Raw genomic sequence first — 24,531 nt, forward strand, 5'->3', positions numbered from 1 at the left:
TACTAAGTTGAGGACTGCATCTTCTTGTTTTTTACATTATAGAGAATAAAATACTATTGATTTGAAAAATACATATCACTTGGTATCTCTGTCTTGGTTGCAGTGGTGATACAGAATTGGTTTCATTAACTCCTACATGGTTGGTAATCACTGATCAAGAAAGTGGGAAAACAAAACCTTAAAACCTCAATCCTCAGTAGGAAGTAGGTTACATTAGGTCAATTTATAGGTAATCTATGCACATGCTAACAGGGTTGGAAAGAACCTTACGAAGCATATTACCTGATAAACTTGAGTGGGTTTGGGAGAACAAACTAACAGGATTATTGTGTCTCCTAGTTGGTACATGGGAGCAACTGACGTACCCCCTTCAGAACCTTAACTGTTAGTAACAGTGGCAGTAACAACACAAACCAGTGAGCAGAGATACAGCTCTTAGGCCAAGCTGGCCAGACTGTATGGCTACAGGAAGTGACTGACCAGTGACAGTGCTCAGCCAGACCAAGATGAGGAGAGAAGAGTCAATAAGCTTTCTGGAGGCTAAGGTGTTCCCGTGGTGGGAGTGTGCCCCCAGCCTTCATGGATGAGTTATAGGTCTTAAAGTTAGTCTCCTCTTGTTGGGATTTCACACTCATTAAATAACCTGATAATAACCTGGTTTTCCATGTAACTGCCTCTAGGAAGAAAAGTACTGTTCATGAAGACATAGGTATTTCAGTCTGCATGGTAAAAGATCTATATCTTACTACAAAATAATAAACTAGCTGGTTTATAATGTGTAAAAAAGATTTTTGAGAAATCATTGGTGGTGGTATAATATTAAGTGATATCATCCATATGGGTAGTTATTCTCATAACATCTTGTATGTAACTATAACACTTATAATGTATTAATAATTTGTTTTCAATCTTTTAATTTGGACTAGACATAACTCTTACAGAGAGAAATTGTCTTTAGGCTGGGTAGGTGACTCACATCTGTAGTCCCAACACTGTGGGAGGCTGAGGCAGGCGGATCACCTGAGGCCAGGAGTTCGAGACCAGCCTGGTCAACATGGTGAAACCCTGTCTGTACTAAAAATACAAAAAGTAGCTGGGTGTGGTGGCACACACCTGTCATCTCAGCTACTTGGGAGGCTGGGGCAGCAGAATCACTTCAACCTGGGAGGCGGAGGCTGCAGTGAGCTGAGATTGCACCACTACACTCCAGCTTGGGCAACAAAGCAAGACTCCATCTCAAAAAAAAAAAAAAAAAAAAAACCAAAAACCCAAAGAAATGATTTTTATTATTTTATAAAGTATATGCTTCTTAAAGAAAAATTGGAAAACACATAAAATTTTAAAGAAAATAAAAATCACCTATAATTCCACTTCTTAAAGATAGCAAAAGTTACTATTATATTTTATTAAGCATTTTCTCCTATATATGTCATTAAAGTAAAACTGTGATCATACTAAAACATTATTTTCAAAAGCATTATTTTTAATGACTACAGCATATCCCACAGGTATGGATATACCTTGATTTATTTAACTACTCTTTTATTATAGGGCTTTCCAATTGTTTCTGATTTTAAATTTTAATTTAATTAATTAATTAATTAATTTATTTATTTATTTATTTTTGAGACAGAGTCTTGCTCTATCGCCCAGGTTGGAGTGCTGTGGCACGATCTTGGGTCATTCAACTTCCATCTCCCCAATTCAAGTGATTCTCATCCCTTAGTCCCCTGAGTAGCTGGGATTACAAGTGCTTGCCATCACACCCAGCTACTTTTTGTATTTTTAGTAGAGATGGGGTTTCACCATGTTGGTCAGGCTGATCTCAAACTCCTGTCCTCAGGTGATCCGCCAGCTTCGGCCTCCCAAAGTGCTGGGATTATAGATGTGAGCCACCGCACCTGCCTGTTCCTGATTTTTAAAATGATGAATAGAGAAACCATTTCTTAATCAGATCGTTAGCCACAGTATCTAGCACACTTAGTCACTTAATATAAAAGTATTGAATTGAAAAGTTATTTTCATCTGAGATCCTATCCTGAATAGGTTTATTAGGTTTTATTAGAAGCTTAGGAGGAATCTGACGAAATGAACTCCAGAGCACATATATTTTGGTGTGGAAGGGAGCAGTTTAAGCCTGTGCTCAGAGAGGCAACCCAGGGATAGGGAACTGCTAACAGTGTGTGGGGTGGAGCAGGGGCACATAGAAGAATTTCTAAGGTGAATGTTGACTCTGTCACAGTTTTACCTACTGTGTTGAACCATCCACAGTGGGTTACTTCTCCCGCTCTTCTGAAGAAGGAGCTGTTTTGTCACTTGTTCTGTTTCTCTTTTAATTGCTCATAGTTGTTCCTATGAGAGCAGACATGTGCTCTTTGAATTTAATTGAAAGTCTGCTTCAGAAAAACGTGACAAGGAAATATTATCTTCTTAGATTTCAGTATGTGTAAGATGGGTATAGTCGTTTACAAAAATTCCCAAATCAGAATTTTGTGACCTCTTCTAGAACATGTGATTAGCCTGGCCCAGCATGACTCTTTCCCAAGCAGGGCCAAACAGATGGAAGCTGGAAGCACCATTTTCACCCTAAAGGGATCAAGACAAGGCCAAGCAAACTGAACTAGCAATATCTAATTGTCTGGTGTTCTGGTGACGCTCACATTGACCCCACCTCCAGAGTGCCTGTTACCATAACATCTGGAACTATTATAACACTGCCTGTTTTGATATGTGGCCAAAATCACTCTACTTTCAGACTGTGTGAACACTGTTGTAATACTCAATAAGCAATTAGTGGTGCAAACCCCGATTGTGGTAATATTAGTGCCTGATTTGTTTAATTTAATTAAGCATTTAATTTCCTTCTGGTGTCTTTATAAAAGAAAAACAGAAGGGAGGAAAAATAATCTCAGATTATTAACTACTTTAAGCTTTTCACCTACTACCTCTTGGGCTATAGCAAATCATTAATCTTGTAAAAGCAAAATGCAAAATAAAGTAAAATAAAAATTAAATGTAAACTTTCAAAAGGCAATAAAAATATAATTTCTTTTAAAGCATGTATTAGTTTCACCATATTTCTAGAATATTGTAAAGTAATATACAATTATATAGAATACAGCATTAGACAGTAATGTAATATGCTTTAGACTATCCCCCATAATATTAACAACCCATTCTTTATCAATTGATATTCATTAGTCTTGTCTGACAACGCCAAACCTATTCCCTGATCTCCAACTTGCCCGTCAATGACCACTTCTGATGAGGATCTGAACACTATTGCAATAAGGCAGACAATATTATAAAATTCAAGAAACATTAAGTCACAATAGGAAGGATACAACTGAAAGGATAATGATATGGTTTGGTTGTGTCCCCACCCGAATATCATCTTGAATTGTAGTTCCCATAATCCCCACATGTTGTGAGAAGAACCCAATGGGAAGTTATTGAATCATGGGGGTGGGTTTTCCTATTCTGTTAGTGAATAAGTCTCATGAGATCTGGTGGTTTCATAAATGGGAGTTCCCCTGCACAAGCTCTCTTGCCTGCCATCATGTAAGATATAACTTTGCTCCTCCTTCACCTTCCGCCATGATTGTGAGGCCTCCTCAGCCATGTGGAACTGTGAGTCTATCAAACTTCTTTCCTGTATAAACTACCCTGTCTTAGGTATATCTTCATTAGCAATGTGAGAGCAGACTAATACAGATAATTCCTAAAATTAATTAAAATGTCAGAAAGTGTTCTTGGCAAAAAGCAAGTTAGAGTGGAAACTTCTCTTTTCTTTTTAAAGATGTATCCTATGATATGGTCTTTAGTGGAAACCCATGTTTTCTATAAAAATGAAACTGATTTTTCTATATAATATTCTTGCCCATTTCTCTCCAAAATGGTTTATCTGTCAGCATTCTCACAGAAGAAAAATTTGCTTTCCAAGGCAATTTCCTTTCCCTTTTTTCCCTATATTTTTGAAAAATACTTTCTTTAAAGGCTTTTCTAATTTTTTTTTAGAAGGAAAGTTGGAGAAACTGAGATTAGGAGATTTCGAGTTGGCAGATGGCATAGATCATTAATTTTTTGCAATTATGTTTAATATATTAAAATAACAAAAACTGAATAGAGAATAGAAGCCCATATACTAGGGAATAAAAGCATAAAATTTCCTGTACAATAAATTATAGACAATTTGTACAGCATTTTTTTTATTGATGCATATGCTAGTTTGATGGTTGAGATGTTTAAATAAATTCCCTGAAAAATTTAGTAAGTAGCTACATATGTGACCTGTATGAACACAAATTACCATTTTCTTCTAGCTTTCACATCAAAATTTCACATCATAATATACTATATATATTTCTATATATAGTAGAGATAGTATATGCATATACACATACATATACTATCTCTGCTATATATAGTATAGCAGAGACAGTAGTGTGAGTCATATATCATCTCTAAAGAGCAGGATAATCTTGGTGTGAGTTAATCTTGATTTACATTTTAACTCCACTCTATAATAACCACCAGGATGTGTTATATTTTTGGTAGATAATGTTTTCTTCGGGTGGTTTTCAATGCTGACTTCTCTGAATCTGCATGGTTCTCACGTAAGATGCCATGAGGTTGTAGGGGACACTCTTCTAGTTGTAAAGGCTGTAGAAAAGGCCTGAGGGCGGATGCATATTATTGACAGGCCCCCCGTCATTGGGGAGGCACGTATTTATGGAGCCCTTACCTGTGTCAGGGCTCTCAGCCAGGAGCTGACCCTCAGCTTTAAAACAAGGTTAACAATATCACTGACATTCCAGCTGTAGCACATAGATTTTTCTCTTCCTTCCTCCAACATGCTAAATTCCCTCCCACCTTGTGTCTTTGCTCATATGGTCAGCTCAGTTTGGTAATTTCTCTCCACTCCTAATTAATACCTACTCATCTTTCAATTCTCAGGTCAGAAGTCACCTCTCCAGGGAAGTCTTCCTTTATTCCCCCAGACATATGGGATTTACGTTATTATACATGCTCATGGTACCCAGTCCTTTTCCTTTACAGCACTTAGTTTGTGAGTATTTAGTGATGGTTTGATTCATAGCTGTCTCTCTGCTAGACAGTATTAGCACCTACTACTAGTCAGTGACTAGTGCTAGTTGTGTAAATAAATCTGTATTATGGACACTGTTTTTAATTCAGAAAAAAGTTAGCAAAACTTCAGAAAATGAAAGAAATTTTTCTGAAAATATTATTGAAATACTATCTTGGAAGAATAACAGAACTTGATACTAAGAGTGTGACTGGTTAATGATACACTCTCCTTCCATCAAGAGAAAGTGTCTGTTCCCCTCCCTTTGATGGGCAGGCCTGTGACTGCTTTGACCAGTACAGGATAGTAGAAATCATGCCATGCTAGCTATGTGCATAGCCCCTAAAGAGCATGGCAGCTTCCACTTCTCACCTGTAGGAAGCCAACCACCAAGAAATGAGACTATTCTGGGACCACTATTCTGTGAGAATCCTGAGCCACATGAAGAAGCTCTGGAAGAAGGGACCTGTGTGGAGGGGGTGAGCTGGGGGTCAGGCTGAACAACACTGAGGCACTAGAGATGTGAGTGAGAAAGTCAGCTGGAAAGTGGTTCCCAGCTTCAGCTGCCCCAATGGACTCCATGTGGATCAGAGACACAAGCCTTTCCCCAATTCCTAATCCACAAATCATGGTCCAAACAAAATGACTGTTTTATAAAGCCACTAGGTTTCAGGGTAGTTTTTTGTGCATCAACAATAACTGAAACAAAGAGTAAGAAAAGTAAATGCATGAGAAGAAGGAGCTGAGGAAAGATAATTCAGAGGAGAAAGTAGGTGAAGGGCAAAATAAAGAAGCGTGTAACAACTATCTTGAGGCTGGACATGGTGGCTCACGCCTGTAATCCCAGCACTTTGGGAGGTTGAGGCAGACAGATCATTTGAGTTCACGAGTTTGAGACCAGCCTGGGCAATAAGGCCAAAACTTGTCTGTATAAAAACACAAAAACAAAACCAAAAATTACCCGGGTGTGGTGGCGTGCGCCTCTAGTCCCAGCTACTCAGGAGACTAAGGTGGGAGAATCACTTGAGCCTGGGAGGTAGAGGTTGCAGTGAGCCGAGATTGTGCCATTGCACTCCAGCCTGGGTTACAGAGTGATACCATGTCTCGAAAAAACCAAAACCAAAAACAAACAAACAAACAAAACCCAACCACCTCAGAGGTAAGAGTTCAGGTAATAGGGACCGTGAGGCTTTCTCCATAAAACCACTAGAAGTTTGGAACCTCTACTCCCACTCCACCCCAACCATTTTTGCATGATGCAGGCCCCGATATATGGAACCCCTCTATAATTTTATAATGGTGCTGGCAAGAAAAAGAAAGTGTGGGGAAATAATCTGACAGTGTTTACATGATCTATTTTTCTAAGAGTTATGCCTATACATTGTCAAACATATTGAATTAAGTAACCGAATTATTTAAAATGTAGGAAATTCTTACCAAAATTTAATATAAGAAGGTTCCCATTCAGCAGGGGAAGTTGGGCAATAATTTTATTGTAATGGGATTTGACCCTAGAATGGGTAAATGAAGCTTTCCCCAACCAATAATGGAATAGGAAAGAGGAAAGGGAGTAACCTTTGTTGAAAGTCAACTATTGCTATGCTTTGCATATCTTCTTCTTTTTCCCTCCTCCTCCCCCTTCTCCTCCTCCATCATCATGGAAGTGGCTAACGTTTGTTGAGCACTTGCTATATCTACATGCTGCAAAGCTTTACATGGATCATCTCATTAATCTTCATTACATCATAATATATGTGTAATCTTTGTTTTACAAATGGAAAAATACTGAAGCTCTGTATGTGAAGTTAATTGACCAGGATTGTACAGATAGTAAGTAGTGGAGCCAGCATTTGAGCAAAGGGCTCCTTTGAACAAAGGGCTCCCTCAGCAGAAGGGAGAGGAAGAACATATTTCATATGTTGTCTAAGTTAATTTAATTTAGTCCTCATAATAACTATGTAAGATTGATATTACTACCCTCATTTTTCAAATGAGGGTCTTATGCTCAGAAAGGTCAAGCAAGTTGTACAAGATCACACAGCTGTGACAAAGCCAGGGTTCAAACCCTGACCATGAACTCTCCACTCTCCCATAGCAATTTATAAGCATTGGGAGCAACAGAATCATAGATTCTTAATGCTGGAAGGGGCCTAGTATAATTTTCTTATTTTATAGGAACTGAAACCCATTCTTATGAAAGTGGGCTGATGAGAGTGGGGAGAAAGGAATGCCATCTATTGCTTTAATTCAGCCATTCTCTACACACCTGAATTGAGGATCCAGTAATAACAAGATGTGCCTGTTTGCCAAGAGCTCCTTGGATTAGCAAGTAAAACAGTGCTTTGTCACAGGAGTCAAAACAGAGATACAGATGCATTTTATCCCACCTGGGGACCCAGGGAAGTCTTCTTGAATGGAGTGATGACTTCAATGAGTCTAAAGAAGATTAGGAATTACCCAAGCAGGGATGGGGCCACACACATTCCAGGAAATAGGAAACCATGCACAGAAGCCCAAGTAAGAGAGAATAGGGATGAGATCAGAATGAGGATGGCAAGTAGGCAGAGGCCACATCATGGGGGTGGGGTGTTGGGTGGGCCATGGTAAAACATGTGGACTTCATTCTGAGGATACTGGGAAGCTACTGGAGGATTTAGACAAGACAATGACAGTTAGATTTGCAGTTCAGAAAGACTGCCTTGGATAAGATGGCTGTTGCAGTAATCTAGGAAACCAATAATTATTTTCTGGACTAAGTGGTAGCAGAGTGGATGAAGAGACATGGGTGGATTTGAATCATTTTAAGGGGATTGATTGGTCAAAACATGGTGATTGATTAAATGTGGAGGTAAAGGAGAACGTGAGCCAAAGGATAACACTCAGATTACTGGCTTAAGCCACTACCAGTATGAATGGAATAGGGATTGGAAGGAGCAATCCTGGGCAGGATATGATGAGCTGTGCTTTGGGATGTCAACTTTGGAGTGCCTTTGGAGCAGCCAAATAGGGATGTCTTTTAGGCAGTTCTGAAGCTGGGCAGGAAAAGACCAGAAATGAAAGTTTGAGCCATGTTGGCACTGGGGTGTATTTGAAGTCATGGGCCTAGATTCGCTCATCCAAAGCAGGAAGCATGTAAAGTTGGAAGAAAAGAGATGGAGGCTAGAGAACTCTGGGAAATACCAACATTTAAAGAACGAGGAAAAGCAATGGAGTAGAAGCAGAGGGAGAGAGACAGACTGGCAGAAGAAAAGAAGTCATGAGAGAGAAGCATCACTGAAGCAAAGGATTCTTTGGACATGTGTATACTAATGCTATGTTAAAACCATTGTGCGTTAATACCACAAAAGCGAATACAGTGATTCCCTGACATTGCGAAACTGGCATTTCTCTGTGCTTCATAAGAAAATGAAGCAACTTCATTTCACAAGGAAATGAAGGGGGTTATCAGAGCCCTGTGCGCGTGCATGTGTATGTGTACACATACATATACATATATAACAATTTTAAATGTAATGTTTTTCTTTTCTTCTACATTTAGATTTCCTAGAATTTGAAAGATCTTTCCCCTCAAACTATTTCTTCCCCATAAATATATATTGAATATCAAATGGTCATAAACATACTTCTGGAAAAATAATGTTGCAAAAAGCTCTGAAAAACTGAAAAAATAGCTAATATAAAAGTTTGGGGAACTACCATTTGACCCAGCAATCCCCTTCTACCCAAAGGAAAAGAAATAGTTCTACCAAACAGACACTGTCACTCATATATTTATCATAGCACTACTCACAAGAGCAAAGTAATGGAATCAACCTAGGTGTCCATCAGTGATGTATTGGATAAAGAAAATGTGGTACATACACACTATGGAATATTACACAGCCATAAAAATAATGCAGTCATTTCCTTTGCAACAACATGGATGCAGCTGGAGGTCATTATCCTAAGTGAATTAAAGCAGAAACAGAAAATCAAATACTGCAATACTGTTCTCACTTAAAAGTGGGAGCTAAACAATGAATACACCTGGACATAAAGACGAAAACAACAGAAACTGCGGACTCCAAAAAGAGGCAGGAGGGGAGGTGGGAAGGGCTGAAAAACTTGCTATTGGGTACTATGTTCACTACTTGGATGATGGGTTCAATAGAAGCCCAAATCTCAGCATTATGCAACATATCCATGTCACAAACCTGCATATGTACCCGCTGAATCTAAAAAAAGGTTTGGAGCAACACTCACCTCTGCTTATTACCATAATACATCACAAACTTGTTAAAACTCAACATATTTATATAGTACTTTGAACTTTACAGGATATTTTGGTTATCTCATTAGCCCCTAATGTGGTTGTAATGAGGCAGATGACTCTGGCATCCGTGGGTTATTACACTGTGCTAGGAGAAAGTAATAAGCAGCATAAGAGTGGTGTGGGGACCAAGGGCCCTTTGAAGTTTCACTGAAAAATCAACTCTCAAAAGGAAGATTAATAAGAGAAAAGGCATATAAATTTATTTAGCATGTACACATGGGAGCCTTCAGAATGAAGACCCAAAGACACAGGAGAAATTGACCTATTTTATGCTTGGGTTTAACAAAGTATGGACAGCCATGTAGAAATATGATTGCACCAGAAAGGTATGATCTGCTGCTAATAAACTGAGCAAGGAAGCCCAGGCAGGTCTGTCTGCCTAGATTCTCCTTCGCCTCTCTGAGCAGCATTCCTTCTAGGGATGGGACAGGACCTTCTCTGGAATGGGGGTCTTATGATCTACAAACAAGGTATGTCAGATAATTTCTTTATGGCCTGTTTTCACAGAAATAGGACAGAAGGAAAGTTGGAGTAATATTTTTAGGTTTTATGTCTGGCTTTGGAGAAAAAGGCATTTTGGTTTCTATGACCCGCCCTGGGGAAGAGGGATTCTAGTTTCTGAGGCTAGCCTCAGTGGGGCATGGGACTGAGGGACAGGAGGGCAGGAGAAGGTCAGAGAACAAATTTACACCTCTGAGGCTGCTTCTGAGGCCTTCATTTTGGGGCATTGTTTTCTGAGCCCCAACAGAGGAACACAGAAAGAGCTACAGAAATTCAGAAAAGGGATGTGTTGCTTGCACAGGAGGAGGTGGGGACCAGAGAAGGTTGAGCTTTGAAGTGCAGAAAGCACTGAGTGCTTGCAGTGTCCCTATCACTGTCGTGGGCACTTTATGTTATCTCATTTGAAGAACTTGGGTATTTTAAGTAGTGAAAATAGGCACTTTATACATAGGCAGATGGATACTCCATAATGAATATAATGCCTGGCACAAGAGCACAATAACTGTTAATATTAGTGGCTGTCACAATTGAGTATTTACTGTGTCCTAGAAGCAATGCTCAGATCCTTTGTATATGCTGTCACATTTCAGCCTCAAAACTCTGAAAACAAGGTATTATAACTCCCACTTTACACATCAATTCAAGACAATGTGTGTGCACACATATACACATATATGTATGTAACAATGAGTTATAAGTGAGGGCCCTGGTAAAAAACAAATGGCATACTTAAAGAATTCTGAAGAGCATGTTTAATAAAAGGAATGTTTTTAGAGGTGTGGGCAGGTAAAGAGAACCAACGAGGAACCAAGGGACTAGCAAAAACGAGAAGCCAATACTACCCCTAGATGGAATAATGGAAGGCAACAGCATTATCAGAACCCAGCCGAGAGCTGGAACCATGGAATAGGGGCCGCCAGCAGAAGCTATGATTGTAGAAGGATGGAGCTGTTGCTACAACCATGAAAAAGCAGGAAGGGAGCCAGAGAAATAAATACCCCAGTCTCTCTCCCCTCTTGTCCTCCAGCCTCCTGTAAGTATATCCCATTCACCAAAACCAACAAAAATGGGATCGCAGGTGATGAAGTCCATGAAGATCAGTCCTCCACAGCTTCAAGCAAGACAGAAAATGGTGAAACACGGGTCTTGGGTACACTAAGGTGATACAGCCAGAATGTAGGAGGGCCAGGAATCAAATTCAGGCTTGTCTGAATCTAAAACCCATGCCTTATCCACTGCTTTTATGTATTCCTCTACCATGCATACTGTAGATGCTTAGTAAATGTTTCTTCAATGAACGAAACCCCAGATGAAAGTTGGAGAAACTGAGATTAGGAGGCTATGTGTCTTGACTTTAGGAACCAGAGTCCTGGTTACCGTGGAACCATCTCTGGGTCTGTAACTCACTGCCTGCCCATTCAACCAAACACCACTCACTCCTTGTATATAACAGGCAATCTGCAGCAATGGGTTTCTTTCATGGTAAACATTTATGTAATAATTATGTTAAAACACTCAGGACTTAGTGTCAAATTGCAGATTTATGGTACTTACTTTATCCAATATTTCTAGCACTTAGGTTGGAAAAGGACATCCTTGAGCCCTCCTTCTCTTTGAGAATTCCCACCCTGATATGGTTTGGTTCTGTCCCCACCCAAATCTCATCTTGAATTGTAGCTCCCATAATTCCCACATGTTGTGGGAGGGACCCAGTGGGAGATAATTGAATCATGTGGGGCAGTTTCCCTCATATTGTTCTCGTGGTACTGAATAAGTCTTACAAGGTCTGAGGGTTTTATAAGGGGAAACCCCTTTCACTTGATTCTCATTTTCTCTCTTGCCTTGTGGCCATGTAAGACGTGCATTTTTGCCTTCCACCATGATTGTAAGGCCTCCCCAGTCACATGGAACTGTGAGTCCATAAAATCTCTTTTTCTTTATAAATTACCCAGTCTCGGGTATGTCTTTATCAGCAGTGTGAAAACAGACTAATACACACCCCCATCTCAAAACACCTGTCTCCTATGAAAGTAAATCGTGTATCTGCTAAAATGGAGTAAGAAAAGAGTAAGACAGGAATGCCTGTTTTAATCTTCAGATACTTGCTATCTAAAATTGACTTCAAATAAGGCAAGATACCAGCAATATTATCAACGGAAAAGAAAACTTGCCCCTGTGTTAATCAACATCCAATCAGAACAGAAATAGCTTTAGGTATGTCAAACAGAGGGAATTTAAAGGAAATTGCTTATAAAGGTCTTGAAATGTCCAGAAGAGGAAAAGGAACAATTTGACCATAAGTCATAATTATCATTCATAATTACATCCCCATTTCCTAGCACAATACCTGGCATATAGCAAGGGTTCAATAAATATTTATTGAATCTATGATTACACTTGTGGGTGAGATTTGGTCTGTCAACCTAGGAAGGCCACAGGTTCTGCTGGAAAGCATACCTTCAAGCAGCTATATGACTCTGGTAATTCAGTGAATGTGTACGTGTGTTTTGGCGTTCGGTAGGAAATCATGTGCAAAGCCTTCTGTTCAAAACCTCTTAATGGATAATATTTACTGAGCATCTATTAGGCTCTAGTTACTTTCTATGCACTTTTTTTTTTTTTTTTTTTTTGAGACGGAGTCTCGCTCTGTCACCCAGGCTGGACTGCAGTGGCGCAATCTCGGCTCACTGCAAGCTCCGCCTCCCGGGTTCACGCCATTCTCCTGCCTCAGCCTCCCGAGTAGCTGGGACTACAGGCGCCCGCCACTATGCCCGGCTAACTTTTTGTATTTTTAGTAGAGACGGGGTTTCACCTTGGTCTCGATCTCCTGACCTCGTGATCCGCCCGCCTCGGCCTCCCAAAGTGCTGGGATTACAGGCGTGAGCCACCGCGCCCGGCCTTCTATGCACTTTTTAAAGCACTTTGCAATATTAACATTTATAATAACTCTGTGATAACGTGTTCATTGCTCCTCATTTATAGATGACGATGAAACTGAGGAAAAGAGTTTTTAAGTAACATGTCTAAAATCATAAAACAAGGAAATAGTGGAGCCAAGCTTTCATTACACAGTCTGGCTCTAGAAGCTATGCTCTTAATTTCCACACCATATGCCTCCCCACAGCTGATGTGATGAAGGCTTAGCCCACTTTTCCACCTTTGTTTTCCATTTTCCCCACTGTTCTCTGGAGGCAGACACCAGCTAGCTGTTTCCCCAACCTCGTGTTTTCTTTTCTTTCTGGGCCCACAGCAGAATGTATTTTCCAGCCCTTGCTCATGGTTATTGTAGCTGGGTGGCAGAATTTTAGCCAGAAGAATGGGAGCAGAGGTGATATGCATCCCTTCTAGGCCTGACCCATTAAGCCTTTCACATGTGGTGGCTGTATGTTCTTTCTTGTTCTTTCAGTTTGAGGAAGGTGAGTGATATGGTTTGACTGTGTCCCCACCCAAATCTCATCTTGAACTGTAGCTCCGATAATTCCCATGTATTGTAGGAGGGACCAGGTGGGAGGTAATTGAATCATGGTAACGAGTCTTTCCTGTACTGTTCTCATGGTAGTGAATAAGTATCATGAGATCTGATGGTTTAATAAAGGAGAGTTCCCGGCTAGGCGCGGTTGCTCACGCCTGTAATCCCAGCACTTTGGGAGGCCGAGGCGGGTGGATCACAAGGTCAGGAGATCGAGACTTTCCTGGCTAACACAGTGAAACCCCGTCTCTACTAAAAATACAAAAATTAGCCGGGTGTGGTGGCGGGTGCCTGTAGTCCCAGCTACTCGGGAGGCTGAGGCAGGAGAATGGCGTGAACGCGGGAGGCAGAGCTTGCAGTGAGCCGAGATTGCACCACTGCACTCCAGCCTGGGCAACAGAGCGAGACTCCGTCTCAAAAAAAAAAAAAAAAGGAGAGTTCCCCTACACAAGCTGTCTTGCCTGCCGCCATGTAAGACATCCCTTTGCTCTTCTTTCGTCTTCTGCCATAATTATGAGGCCTCCCCAGCTATGTGGAATTGTAAGTCCATTAAACCTCTTTCCTTTATAAATTACCCAGGCTTGGGTGTGTCTTTATTAACAGCATGAGAACTGACTAATACAGTGAGCATGGAAAACTTGGATGCCACATGTAGAAGAGTTGGAGCCACAAAATAGAAGAAGGCTGGATCCCTGAATATTGCTTGGAAAAAAGAGTTGAGAACCAATCAGGAACATCTGTGCTAGACTTTAAGTGAACAAGAGATAAGCTTCTGTCAACTTTGTGCCATTATATGTGTTGGAGTTGTTTTGTTACAGCAGCTGTAGATATGTAAATAGATCTACCTACTGTCCTTTGAAAATGCCTTTCCCTTAGAATTCTCATTCTCTCCTTCAGTTACTCACATCCAAAAATTATTCAAGGCCTAAACCAAGTCCAATCACCTTCAAGCAGCTTTCTTCCACTCCCACCCACCATAGAGATCTCTCTTTCCCTTACCTTCCTGTAGCACTTTGTTATCCATACCTCTCATGTGCACTTACCCCAGCTCCAATTCTGGATGTCTTGTTTTCCTAGTGAGATTGTGAGCTCTTCAAGGTAAGGATCATGTCTTTGTGCTTCCTTCTTTTGTGACTCTGAAGTGCATAACATGGTGATGTGCCTTGGGAATTTTCAATAAATATTCATGGGAAAAATGAACATATCAATGTATTAAGCTCAATAAAGTCCATTTTCCTAAAAACAGTCCTTCATTGCTGAAGTGTGAAAGCATGTAAACTATAATCTACTGGATTTGGTATTTTTATTATTCTTTTTTACTAATATATACATTCTAACACTTTTTGACCACTGCTTAGAGAAAATAGAAGGCATGCTTATCAAATTTCAGATGGCACAAATTAGAAGTAATAAGTAATGCACGAGATAACGGAATCAAAACTAGACAAATTAGAAATAAGTAAATAACATTTAACAGGGATAACTACAAAATTAGATTTTAAAAGAACAGCTACCCAATTTCAGTATGGAAGGACATGGCTAACATCAGGTTTTAATTGGCTGCTAGATTGACATGAGCCCAGAGTGGTACACAGAGCCCTGTTCATAGTTAGACTCAGGGCACTGAGTGGTAGGTGAAATATTCAGGCTCCAACAAGGCACAGGCATGAATGAAGATTGCTAGATGGTGGCCAGCTAGAGACAGATGGAGCCTCAATGTCTGGTAAAGTCTGCAGTAAAGAGCAGAATGAAGTCCTATACTTTATTTAACCCGGGAGCTAAACAAATAAACAATATATAATAAGAATAAATAGGCTGGGTGCAGTGGCTCACGCCTGTAATCCCAGCACTTTGGGAGGCCGAGGCGGGCGGATCACCTGAGTTGAGGAGTTCGAGACTAGCCTGACCAACATGGAGAAACTCCGTCTCTACTAAAAATACAAAATTAGGCAGGCGTGGTGGCACATGCCTGTAATCCCAGCTACTTGGGAGGCCGAGGCAGGAGAATCACTTGAACCCCGGTTGCAGAGGTTGCAGTGAGCTGAGATCGTGCCATTGCACTCCAGCCTGGGAAACAAGAGCGAAACTCCATCTCAAAAAAAAAAAAAAAAAAAGAATAAATAATGAACTAATTTAAAAATAAATAAATTTTATATTTAACCAGGGCAAGCTTAAGGTGAAAGATCAACTTTCACCTGTAACTTTGATGGGAATCCTCCATCTGAGGACACCATTAAGTGATTTCTGACGCTAAACTGGGGCTAATGGGGCTGGCTGGATCCCCTAAGAATTTTGCTTTAGAAGTACTACCTAGTAGGTCTTAAAGGTTTGTTATTTTACTTTTGGTCCCACTTCCCAATGTCAGTGTCAGAGCTGTCCTTGAGACTCCTCAAATTTGGGCAGGGCGTGGTAGCTCACGCCTGTAATCCCAGCACTTTGGGAGGTGGAGGCGGGTGGATCACCTGAGGTCAGGAGTTCGAGACCAGCCTAGCCAACATGGTGAAACCCTGTCTCTGCTAAAAATACAAATTAGCCGCGAGTGGTGGCGTGCACCTGTAGTCCCAGCTACTCAGGAGGCTGAGGCAGGAGAATTGCTTGAACTGGGGAGGCAGCAGTTGAAGTGAGCCGAGATCGTGCCACTGCACTCCAGCCTGGGCAACAAGAGTGAAACTCCGTCAAAACAAAACAACAACAAAAAACAAAAAAACTCCTCAAATGTGAAGCTGAGAATTTTGAAGCTCATTTATAAATTCACACCACCCTTGTGGGAGCGGAGAGAAGGCAGATCACATCTCTGGGCTCAATTGGGGCAACCATTCTAGGATGCTCAGAGAGACCTGCTCCTAGAAATCCAGAGTTTCCTAAAAGCTGGGATCAGAGTTCCGGCAAGAAGGCTGTAGCCTGGGCCTTGGCCCTAGACCACCAAAAAAGTGAATACAGGCTTAGGCAGTGTTCATAGAGGCCCAGCATCTGGAACAAGGGTGCTGCTGTAGTCTGTGCTGGTCAGACCACACAGGAAGAATTGTTTATTTTCCGGATACTATGATTTTAAAAGGATACAAGCAAATTGGTGTGTATCAAAAGGAAGCTTACCAGAATGTTGAAGGGACTTGGAAACCAAATCACTAGTTACTTTTCAGTGGTTTGGGCTCCAGGACTGGAGGGGGTTTAGGGTGGGGGGTAGAGGATGGTGTTAGGCAGCATAGATAATTAGAACTGTTTTCAGATATGCAAATGCTGTTTTGTGAAAACACACACACAAAACAAGAAAAACTTGTACTTTAGGTAAGGCCAGAAAACAGACTGGGACCCGTGGGATTTAAGCTCAACATGAAGAATCTGTAAACCATTATAGCTCTTCAAAAGTGGGCTAGACTTTGTAAGCACGCAAGGTTTAAACTGTTCAGGTAAAGACCAGGAAGCCCTCCAGCTGCTCTGTCAAGACCGAGGCCGGCTCTCCAAGTCCGCGCTGGGGACGATGGGAGGTGTGCACCTGCGACAGAACACAGGTACCGCCAGGTCCAGGTAGGGGTGGCTTTTCGCCGAGGTCCCCCGCCTCCGCATACTTCTTGCCCTCGCTGCTTCCCCGGCCGCCTCTCCCGGCCCCACTCCTCGCCCGGCGCTCGCCGCTACAACTCCCGCCTGGGCTGGCGCGAGACCCGCGAGCGCCGGAGTGGGCGCGCGGGATGCGCGCGGGCCGGAGCCCGGAGCTCTGGGCATGCTCAGTCGCGCGGGCAGGGCTCCGGGCGCGAGCTGGGCTCCTTCTGCACCACATTCAGCGGCTGCCAAGAGGAGCCGCCGGGCGCTCGCAGGCTCAGCGCGCGCTGCCCGCGGCAGGACCCGGCCGCCTCCGCCGCCGCCGCCGCCCCTAAGCCTCCCGAAGCCATGGCCGGGCTCGGCCACCCCGCCGCCTTCGGCCGGGCCACCCACGCCGTGGTGCGGGCGCTACCCGAGTCGCTCGGCCAGCACGCGCTGAGAAGCGCCAAGGGCGAGGAGGTGGACGTCCCCCGCGCGGAACGGCAGCACCAGCTCTACGTGGGCGTGCTGGGCAGCAAGCTGGGGCTGCAGGTGGTGGAGCTGCCGGCCGACGAGAGCCTTCCGGACTGCGTCTTCGTGGAGGACGTGGCCGTGGTGTGCGAGGAGACGGCCCTCATCACCCGACCCGGGGCGCCGAGCCGGAGGAAGGAGGTAACTGCCGACTCGAGGGGCGCGGCCGGGGCGCGCGCCAGGCCCTCCCCCGCCGCCGGCCGCCGTGTTGCCTGGGGAGTCGCGCCACTGGCCCCCGGGCTAGTTGACAACTTCCCGTCGGGGGGCGAGTGTGTGTGTGTCTGTGTGTGTGTGTGTGTGTGTGTGTGTGTGTGTGTGTGTGTGTCAGAGAGTCAGAGAGAAGTTCATTATTCACACCTCCCGGCTGCCGGCAGCCTTCTGGAGGATCCGATTCAGTGTGGTTGTACGGTCTCGGGCAGGTGGGTGGGCGGGGGAGTCCGTCTCACGGGCATTTTTATTTGTGAAAATTAAACGGCAGCGACGACAATGCAACTCTTGAGTGTTTCCCAGGGAGCGAGGGCCGCGAGGGGTGCCGCTCCGGTAGGGCGGGTGGAGGCTGGGCGTCCCTCCAGGGGGGCAGCGCCAGTCGTGACACCGAAGCCCCCAAGTCCTGCCTGGCGCTCGGAGCAGGACAAGCTGGATGAATTAACGGGGTGTCGGTGCCCACAGACCTGGGGCTTCTCAAGTTAGTTTTCAGTGGTGGCGAGTGAGTCCCAAAGAACGGGACTAGTAAGTGAATGATTGGAAGGGAAAGTGTTGTGTTGGTGAGCTGTGCTAAATGTGTGCATGAATGGGCTAGGTTTGAAAAGCTGTACTCTGTGCGGTGTTGGGTATGTGTGCTAGCGAGCGTGTTTAATTAGAGATGGTTCTTTCACAAATTCCATAATTTTTATTCTCTATATTTTTAAGCTCACAGCAATTAAGAGAGCTTTTCTGTTCTCAAGGGTTGTAACTACTTTGAAATACTGCAGCTTGTGAAATGGCTGATTGCTTTAAGTGCAATGTAGGTTAGTGGGGAGAGACAAATAGAGTGAGATTGGATTTTAAAATGCCATCTGGCCTGGGATTCTTCTCATTGCCAGTTAAGAGCCCAGGCTCAAGACTCCGTTGCTATTGGCATCCAGTGGCATTGCAAGAAGCTAGTGGTTTCTTTCATTTCTGGAGATTTAAGAATTTTTTTTCTATTTTGTCTGTATTCACTTCACATTGGAAATGCCTTATAGAGCTTATGATAAAATATGCTTATTCCTCACCTGCTCCACTACTTGGTTGATGGAATGCCACATGGTCTGAGAAAATAAGCATATTCTACTAATTTCTCATCGAGATAATCAGCTTTTATTTCACCCTCCATTAACAGAAAACCAAAAGAGTAACAGATCTTTGCTAGCCCTTTGATGTCTTTGCCACACCTCTCCATCTTTGAGTCTGTGAGATGTCCCACTCTTTTAAACTGATAAGGAATGTAATCCCATTTGAATACTTCCTAATGTGTTCTAGGCCAAATGGCAGAGCTATGGTTTGAACTTAAAAGAGCAAAATCGATTTCAAAACCCTTTCAAAATGGTACTCTTTTGATGAGAGTAGTCCAATTTCTTCTCAAGAGACTGTCACCATATTTATTCACCCATTTCATTTTATTCCTATAATAAAAGCTTCCAAGCTTTGGCCTCCCTGATACCTAAGTGAGCAGTGATCTTTTTCCCCTGCCTAGATTTTGAAGCATACATTTTAAATTGGTTTAATTCTGATATCAGCCTGGTGGCCCACTGCCAGAAGTCACATGGTGTAGTGGATAAAAACATTAGACTGAATCTCAGCTCTACCACTTTCTAATTCTGTGATCTTTAGGGAGTGTCTCTTGCCTCAGTTTTCGCATCTATACGGTGGACATAATAATACCTATTTCACAAAGTTGTTGTAATAAATGTATTAATCTACCTGAAATTCATAGGACAGGACATTTGATGAATGTTGACTGTTATTATTCACTTAACAATGGGTCATGGAAGATTTACTCCTTTAATAAGAAGTCAGCTATACACTGATGTAGTTAGTAACATCTCTCTACTATGTGATACTGCCTCTGGGTTTGGGTCTCCTGCTGGTGCCTGCCTTTTCATTGCACATGATCTGGGTCACCAGGGTAACAGGCCTCCCAGGCAGGGAGAGGAATATGGGCAGTGTTGGATGGGATGCTTCTGGAGGGCAGAGTCATGTAGGGCAATGCTTGTAGAAATCTCTCACAGCACCAGCTCACTGCCTTGGTAGGTGTTAATGCTTGTTGAGTGAGTGGATGAATGAATGAATGAATGAATGAATGAATGAAATGCTAATACAAGAAGATAGTTACTTCAAGACCGTCTATGGATTGCTGTATATTTTTTTCATGTGATGTCTGCATTCCCAACTGTGAAAATCCACAGTAGCCAAGGAATTATTTTAAAATTATTGTCACTGATCTCTGCCTCTAGTCTTGTCAATTTTCCATTCCATTCCCACACTGTAGCCAAGCTGTTCTTTTAAAAACTCAGATCTGATCCTGTCCCTTCTCTGACTAAAATTCTCAAGGGGCCCCCACTGAGCTTAGATAAACCCATTGAGCTGGGCTGTGCTTGCCTTTCCAGCTTCAGCTTCACCTCTGATCCCACCCCAAGCATCCCCTGATCCATGGATCGAGCGAGGTTCTTTCACTGAAGCTCACCAGACTGTTGCTTTTATTTTGTCCGGGTACTCTTCCTCTTTCCTCTCCTCCCTTTTATCTGTCTTAAGTTCTCAGCTTACTGTTATCACTAATATTAGTAGCTAATATTTATTGGGTACTTGCCACTTGCCATACACCATACCAGATTTATGATGTGCATTTCATTAATACTCACATCAACTCTTTGAACTCAATACTATCATAATTCCTATTTTAAAGTTGGTGAAACTGAGGCCTGGAGAGGTTAAATAAATTGGCCAGGGTTATAGAGTGTAACCTGTAAAACCAGGATTTGAACTCGGGTTTAGAGAACTCCAAAGCTCTAGTCCCACTTAGACATCACTTTTCCAAGCATGGAATTGGTTCTCCTTTTATGAGCTCGTAAAACTCTATAAACTTCCTTTTATATATATCATACCACATGATAATTGCCTGTTTACCGTTCTGTATCTCCCACTATTATGTAACCTGTGAGGGCTAGGATCATGTCTGTATTGGTCAACATTTTGTCACCAAGGCCTTGCATGCAGTAGGCATGTAGCAAATATTTTGTTGAACAAGTGTTCTCATTATTTTAGATTAACCTTAATTCTCCCTCCTTATGACATATTTGGTGTTTCACAAGCATTCCCAATCAGTAAGGTCCCAAAAGTTCTATTATGAACGTAGGTGGTTTATAGCTGTTTCTTCTTCTCCCTTTCCCTGTCCCTGCCTCTTTCTATTGTTATTGTTGTTTTGTTTGCTTTTATAAAAATCTTGAGAAATTCCTTCTTAATCAAAACATCGTGTTTCATTTAATGACTTTTCTTCCTTGGAATTCAAGAAAGTATTCCTGTGAAAGCCCAGTGTTTGCCTGAATGGGGCCTCAAAGATTAATAAAACACAGGCCCTGTGTGCAGGAAGCCTAAGTTTTAGTGAAGGAAACTGTATTTACAGAAAGTCAGTAAATAATGTTAATTGTCTAATAATGTTGTATCTTTAGATTTTGAGTATTTTTTATGTTTAATACTTTAAAGAAAAATCAGCTGTTAGAGGCCTATCAAATTTTACATGACTCCAACTTACTTTTTAGGGAAAAAATGCAACTTCTCTGTTTGTTTGTTTTTAGAGACAGGGTCTCACTCTGCCACCTAGGCTGAAGTGCAGTGGCATGATCATAGCTCACTGCAGCCTTGAACTTCTGGGCTCAACAATCCTGCTTCAGCCTCCCAAAGGGCTGGGATTACAGGCATGAGCCACTGTGCCCGGCCAAAAGTCAATGTTTAAATGTCAAATAATGTAAACAAATAATCTAAAAGATGATGTAGGAGAAATAACAGGGTGTGAGGATTGAATTTTTTAAATTAAAACTTTTGTGTAGATAATTAATGCCTACAGTGCCAAAATCAAAAGGTACAAAAGGATATGCAGTGAAAGTGGGTGTTGCCCTTCTACTCCCACTCTTGCACCTGCCTAACCAGTTCTCCTTAGAGGCAACTACTAATGCCAGTTTCTTGAGTTTCTGTCCAAAGGTTCTTAGTACCTAATGAATGATTAACTGACAAAACTTAACTTAAGCAAAATTGCAAAATATATCCTGTGCCCTTTTGCCCCTTTACTTTTTTTTAAATTTATTTGTCATGTACCCTGTTGACTAGGATTGCTCCTTTTTAACAGCTATTTTATCCTTTCCCAGGTACCAAGTGTTAGTATGTGGGGTAATTTTGTCTTGGAGAAAACCACACAAATGCATTCTTACAAAGTGATAATAGCTTTAATTATTGTTTCCTTGAGCTTTTGCATTTGTAGGGGCCTCTTCAGGAAGAAGTCAATGCTTAGCACCAGGTAATAAATCCCAAAAGTGGAATTAGGCATCAAATGGGGGAATGGGGACATAAATGGAAGGGATGGGGAATATAATTTGGATAGATGTTCCCCTTTTATTAGGGTACTTAGTAGGACCTATATATTTTGGTTCTGGGTTTATTCTCTGGTTAGGAAAAAGCCTAAATATGTTCATCCTGGAGGCAAGTGAACATCAAGATAATGTCTAATAGCCATAGCTAACAAATGCCAAGTTTTTGAATGTGCGTGAATCCTAAAAGGTGGTATTATTAACCCTATTCAAAAGATAAGGAAACTGAGGCTCAGGTAACTGAGGTTAAGTGACTTGTCCAAAGTCATACACAGTAATAAGTTGCAGAAATTAGGTTTTTATGAAAATCTGAAGGTCATTTTTTGCATGAAGTGCTTGTTGCCAGTTGCAGTTAATCCTAACATAACATTAAATCTATGTAGAATAACTACTTAAATCCCATTTTACACATTAGTGATATGCAATCTAACTCGAACACTAAGTGAATCATTTTACTTCCCTTCTCTCGTAAATGAGAATATGTTGTTTTCACTTTAGTTTAAAAATAACAATTCAGTCATTTATATAACCCCCTAAATGGCCTAGGCACAGTTTGTGCGTAATTGTATCTTATTTACCAGCATAGTGGATGATTGCATTTTTAAATGCATAAATTTCCTCAAACTTCTGTTTAGTTTCAAGTGAGAAAACTGCCCCAAACCATAACTAGAAATTATTCTGACACCAAGATGGAAAGTGAATGTGCTGGAGGCTCTTCACATGGCAGCAGATTAACAGTTCTTGATAAATCATCACCGCCAACTAGTTAGAACAACTGCTCCTTTTCAGGATTTTTTTTTTATTGTTTTGACTCTTCTACATGGCCTTGGCAGTAACGTTTGGAAATTGATGTGTCCCAGAGACTGGGATGCATCCAATAATGTAGTCTCTTCCTGTACAGCTGATCTTGAAAGCCTTGAAAATAAGGAACAAAATGAGTAGGGAGTGACTTCTATTAGATACTATTAGCTGAAAATGAGCTTTCCGCAGAGATTCTTAGACTCATTAGAGAACCATTATAAGACTAAGAAGGCAGGGCTAGATCCCTTGTAATTCAGATATGCTGGAAAATTGCCTTTGCATGTATTTGAATTCTTATTAAGCTCAGATTTCTTCAAAATTAGTTTTTATTATAATAATGGTAGGTATCCATCCATTAATATAAACCACAAACACAGAAAAATCTACTTACGACTTTTCAACAAACAGATTTACCTTCCACTGCCTTTGTGTCATAAGTAAATTGTTCGTGGCATCTTATGATTCTCAATATAAATTTGGAGGTGCATGTTTTAAAAATGAGTGCTAGTTATTAATTTTATGGGCTTTTGCTATTAAAATCTGTAACCATTTCAGAAAGCCTCATTTTTTGACTAGAGATCTGGATATGTGTAGTGTTCCTTCCTTCTTATCAAGGGAGTACCATAATTAAAGAGAAAATGACTAAAACCTTAATAAGAGAGAAAAAAGTTTCATTTATATCTTATACAGAACATAGTGCAGTATTTATTTCAGGTTGTCCATAAATATTTACTTACATAACTGAATCCTCTGAAGTTCCATCAAAATATTCCCCTGACCTTTGAAGTTAGCTTCCATCACTTCCCCTAAACTGATATTAGATATTAAATCTGTCAGACATCTCAGGCTCATTTCATAAGCAGGGACTTTTCATCTGAATGGACAAGCAGGCATAATCTCAAGCAACAAATCCCATTTTAAAATGTGTGTATGGTGCCTGTTGTCCCAGCTACTCAGGAGGCTGAGGCAGGAGAATCACTTGAACCCAGGAGGTGGAGGTTGCAGTGAGATGAGATAGCGCCACTGCACTCCAGCCTGGCAACAGAGCAAGACTCTGTCTAAAAAAAAAAAAAAAAAAAGTGTGTGTGTAATGTCATCCTAGTTCACTTTGTCATTATCAAGTAATTTAATAATGTACATCATTTTCCTGAAGCTGATGCTGCTGAAGGAGCAGTAGCATCACATAGAAAGGAATAAATCACCAGACTTTAGACTTTTGTTGCTAAATGTTTAGATTATCCAAGCAACTATGACAAGAGGAATCAGCATGAAAAAGTACAAAGAAAAGTACAAACTAATACAGGGTTGGTTTAATTTTGTCCAACAAATCAGTGTGGACAAGAACCCAACTTAGTTTAGGTTAGCAAATTAAAAGGACTGTATCATTTAAGCTGCTTTTGCAGCTGGATGGGCTTATAGGGGTAAGTTACCATTCCAGTGAAGATACATACATCAGCATTTTCCTCTGTTTGAATATGTGTAAGTAAACCTTTGCCTTTATTAAAAGACGTTTTGGGCTGGGTGTGGTGGCTCACGCCTGTAATCCCAGCACTTTGGGAGGCCAAGGTGGGCGGATCATGAGGTCAGGAGTTCAAAACCAGCCTGGCCAACATGGTGAAACCCCATCTCTACTAAAAATACAAAAATTAGCTGGGCGTGCTGGCAGGCGCCTGTAGTCCCAGCTGCTTGGGAGGCTGAGGCAGGACACTCACTTGAA

General features: G+C 41.6%; 1 protein-coding gene across 3 annotated transcripts in view; it reads left to right on the top strand.

Annotated features, from left to right (window-relative positions):
• The window catches only part of DDAH1 (dimethylarginine dimethylaminohydrolase 1), a 261,883-nt gene that overhangs the window by 96,900 nt on the left and 140,452 nt on the right, over positions 1-24,531 (top strand). Inside the window, exon 1 of one of the 3 annotated variants that reach the window (XM_031010235.3) lies at positions 16,781-17,556. The exons of the other annotated variants lie outside the window; for them this stretch is intronic. Coding sequence (XP_030866095.1) covers positions 17,254-17,556 — 303 coding nt within the window. The 5' untranslated portion in view covers positions 16,781-17,253. Of the gene's footprint in view, positions 1-16,780; positions 17,557-24,531 lie in introns of those variants that run through there. 3 annotated transcript variants of the gene reach the window in all.

The sequence above is a fragment of the Gorilla gorilla genome, chromosome 1 (genome assembly GCF_029281585.2).
Source record: "Gorilla gorilla gorilla isolate KB3781 chromosome 1, NHGRI_mGorGor1-v2.1_pri, whole genome shotgun sequence".
NCBI classification, from domain to species: Eukaryota; Metazoa; Chordata; class Mammalia; order Primates; family Hominidae; genus Gorilla; species Gorilla gorilla.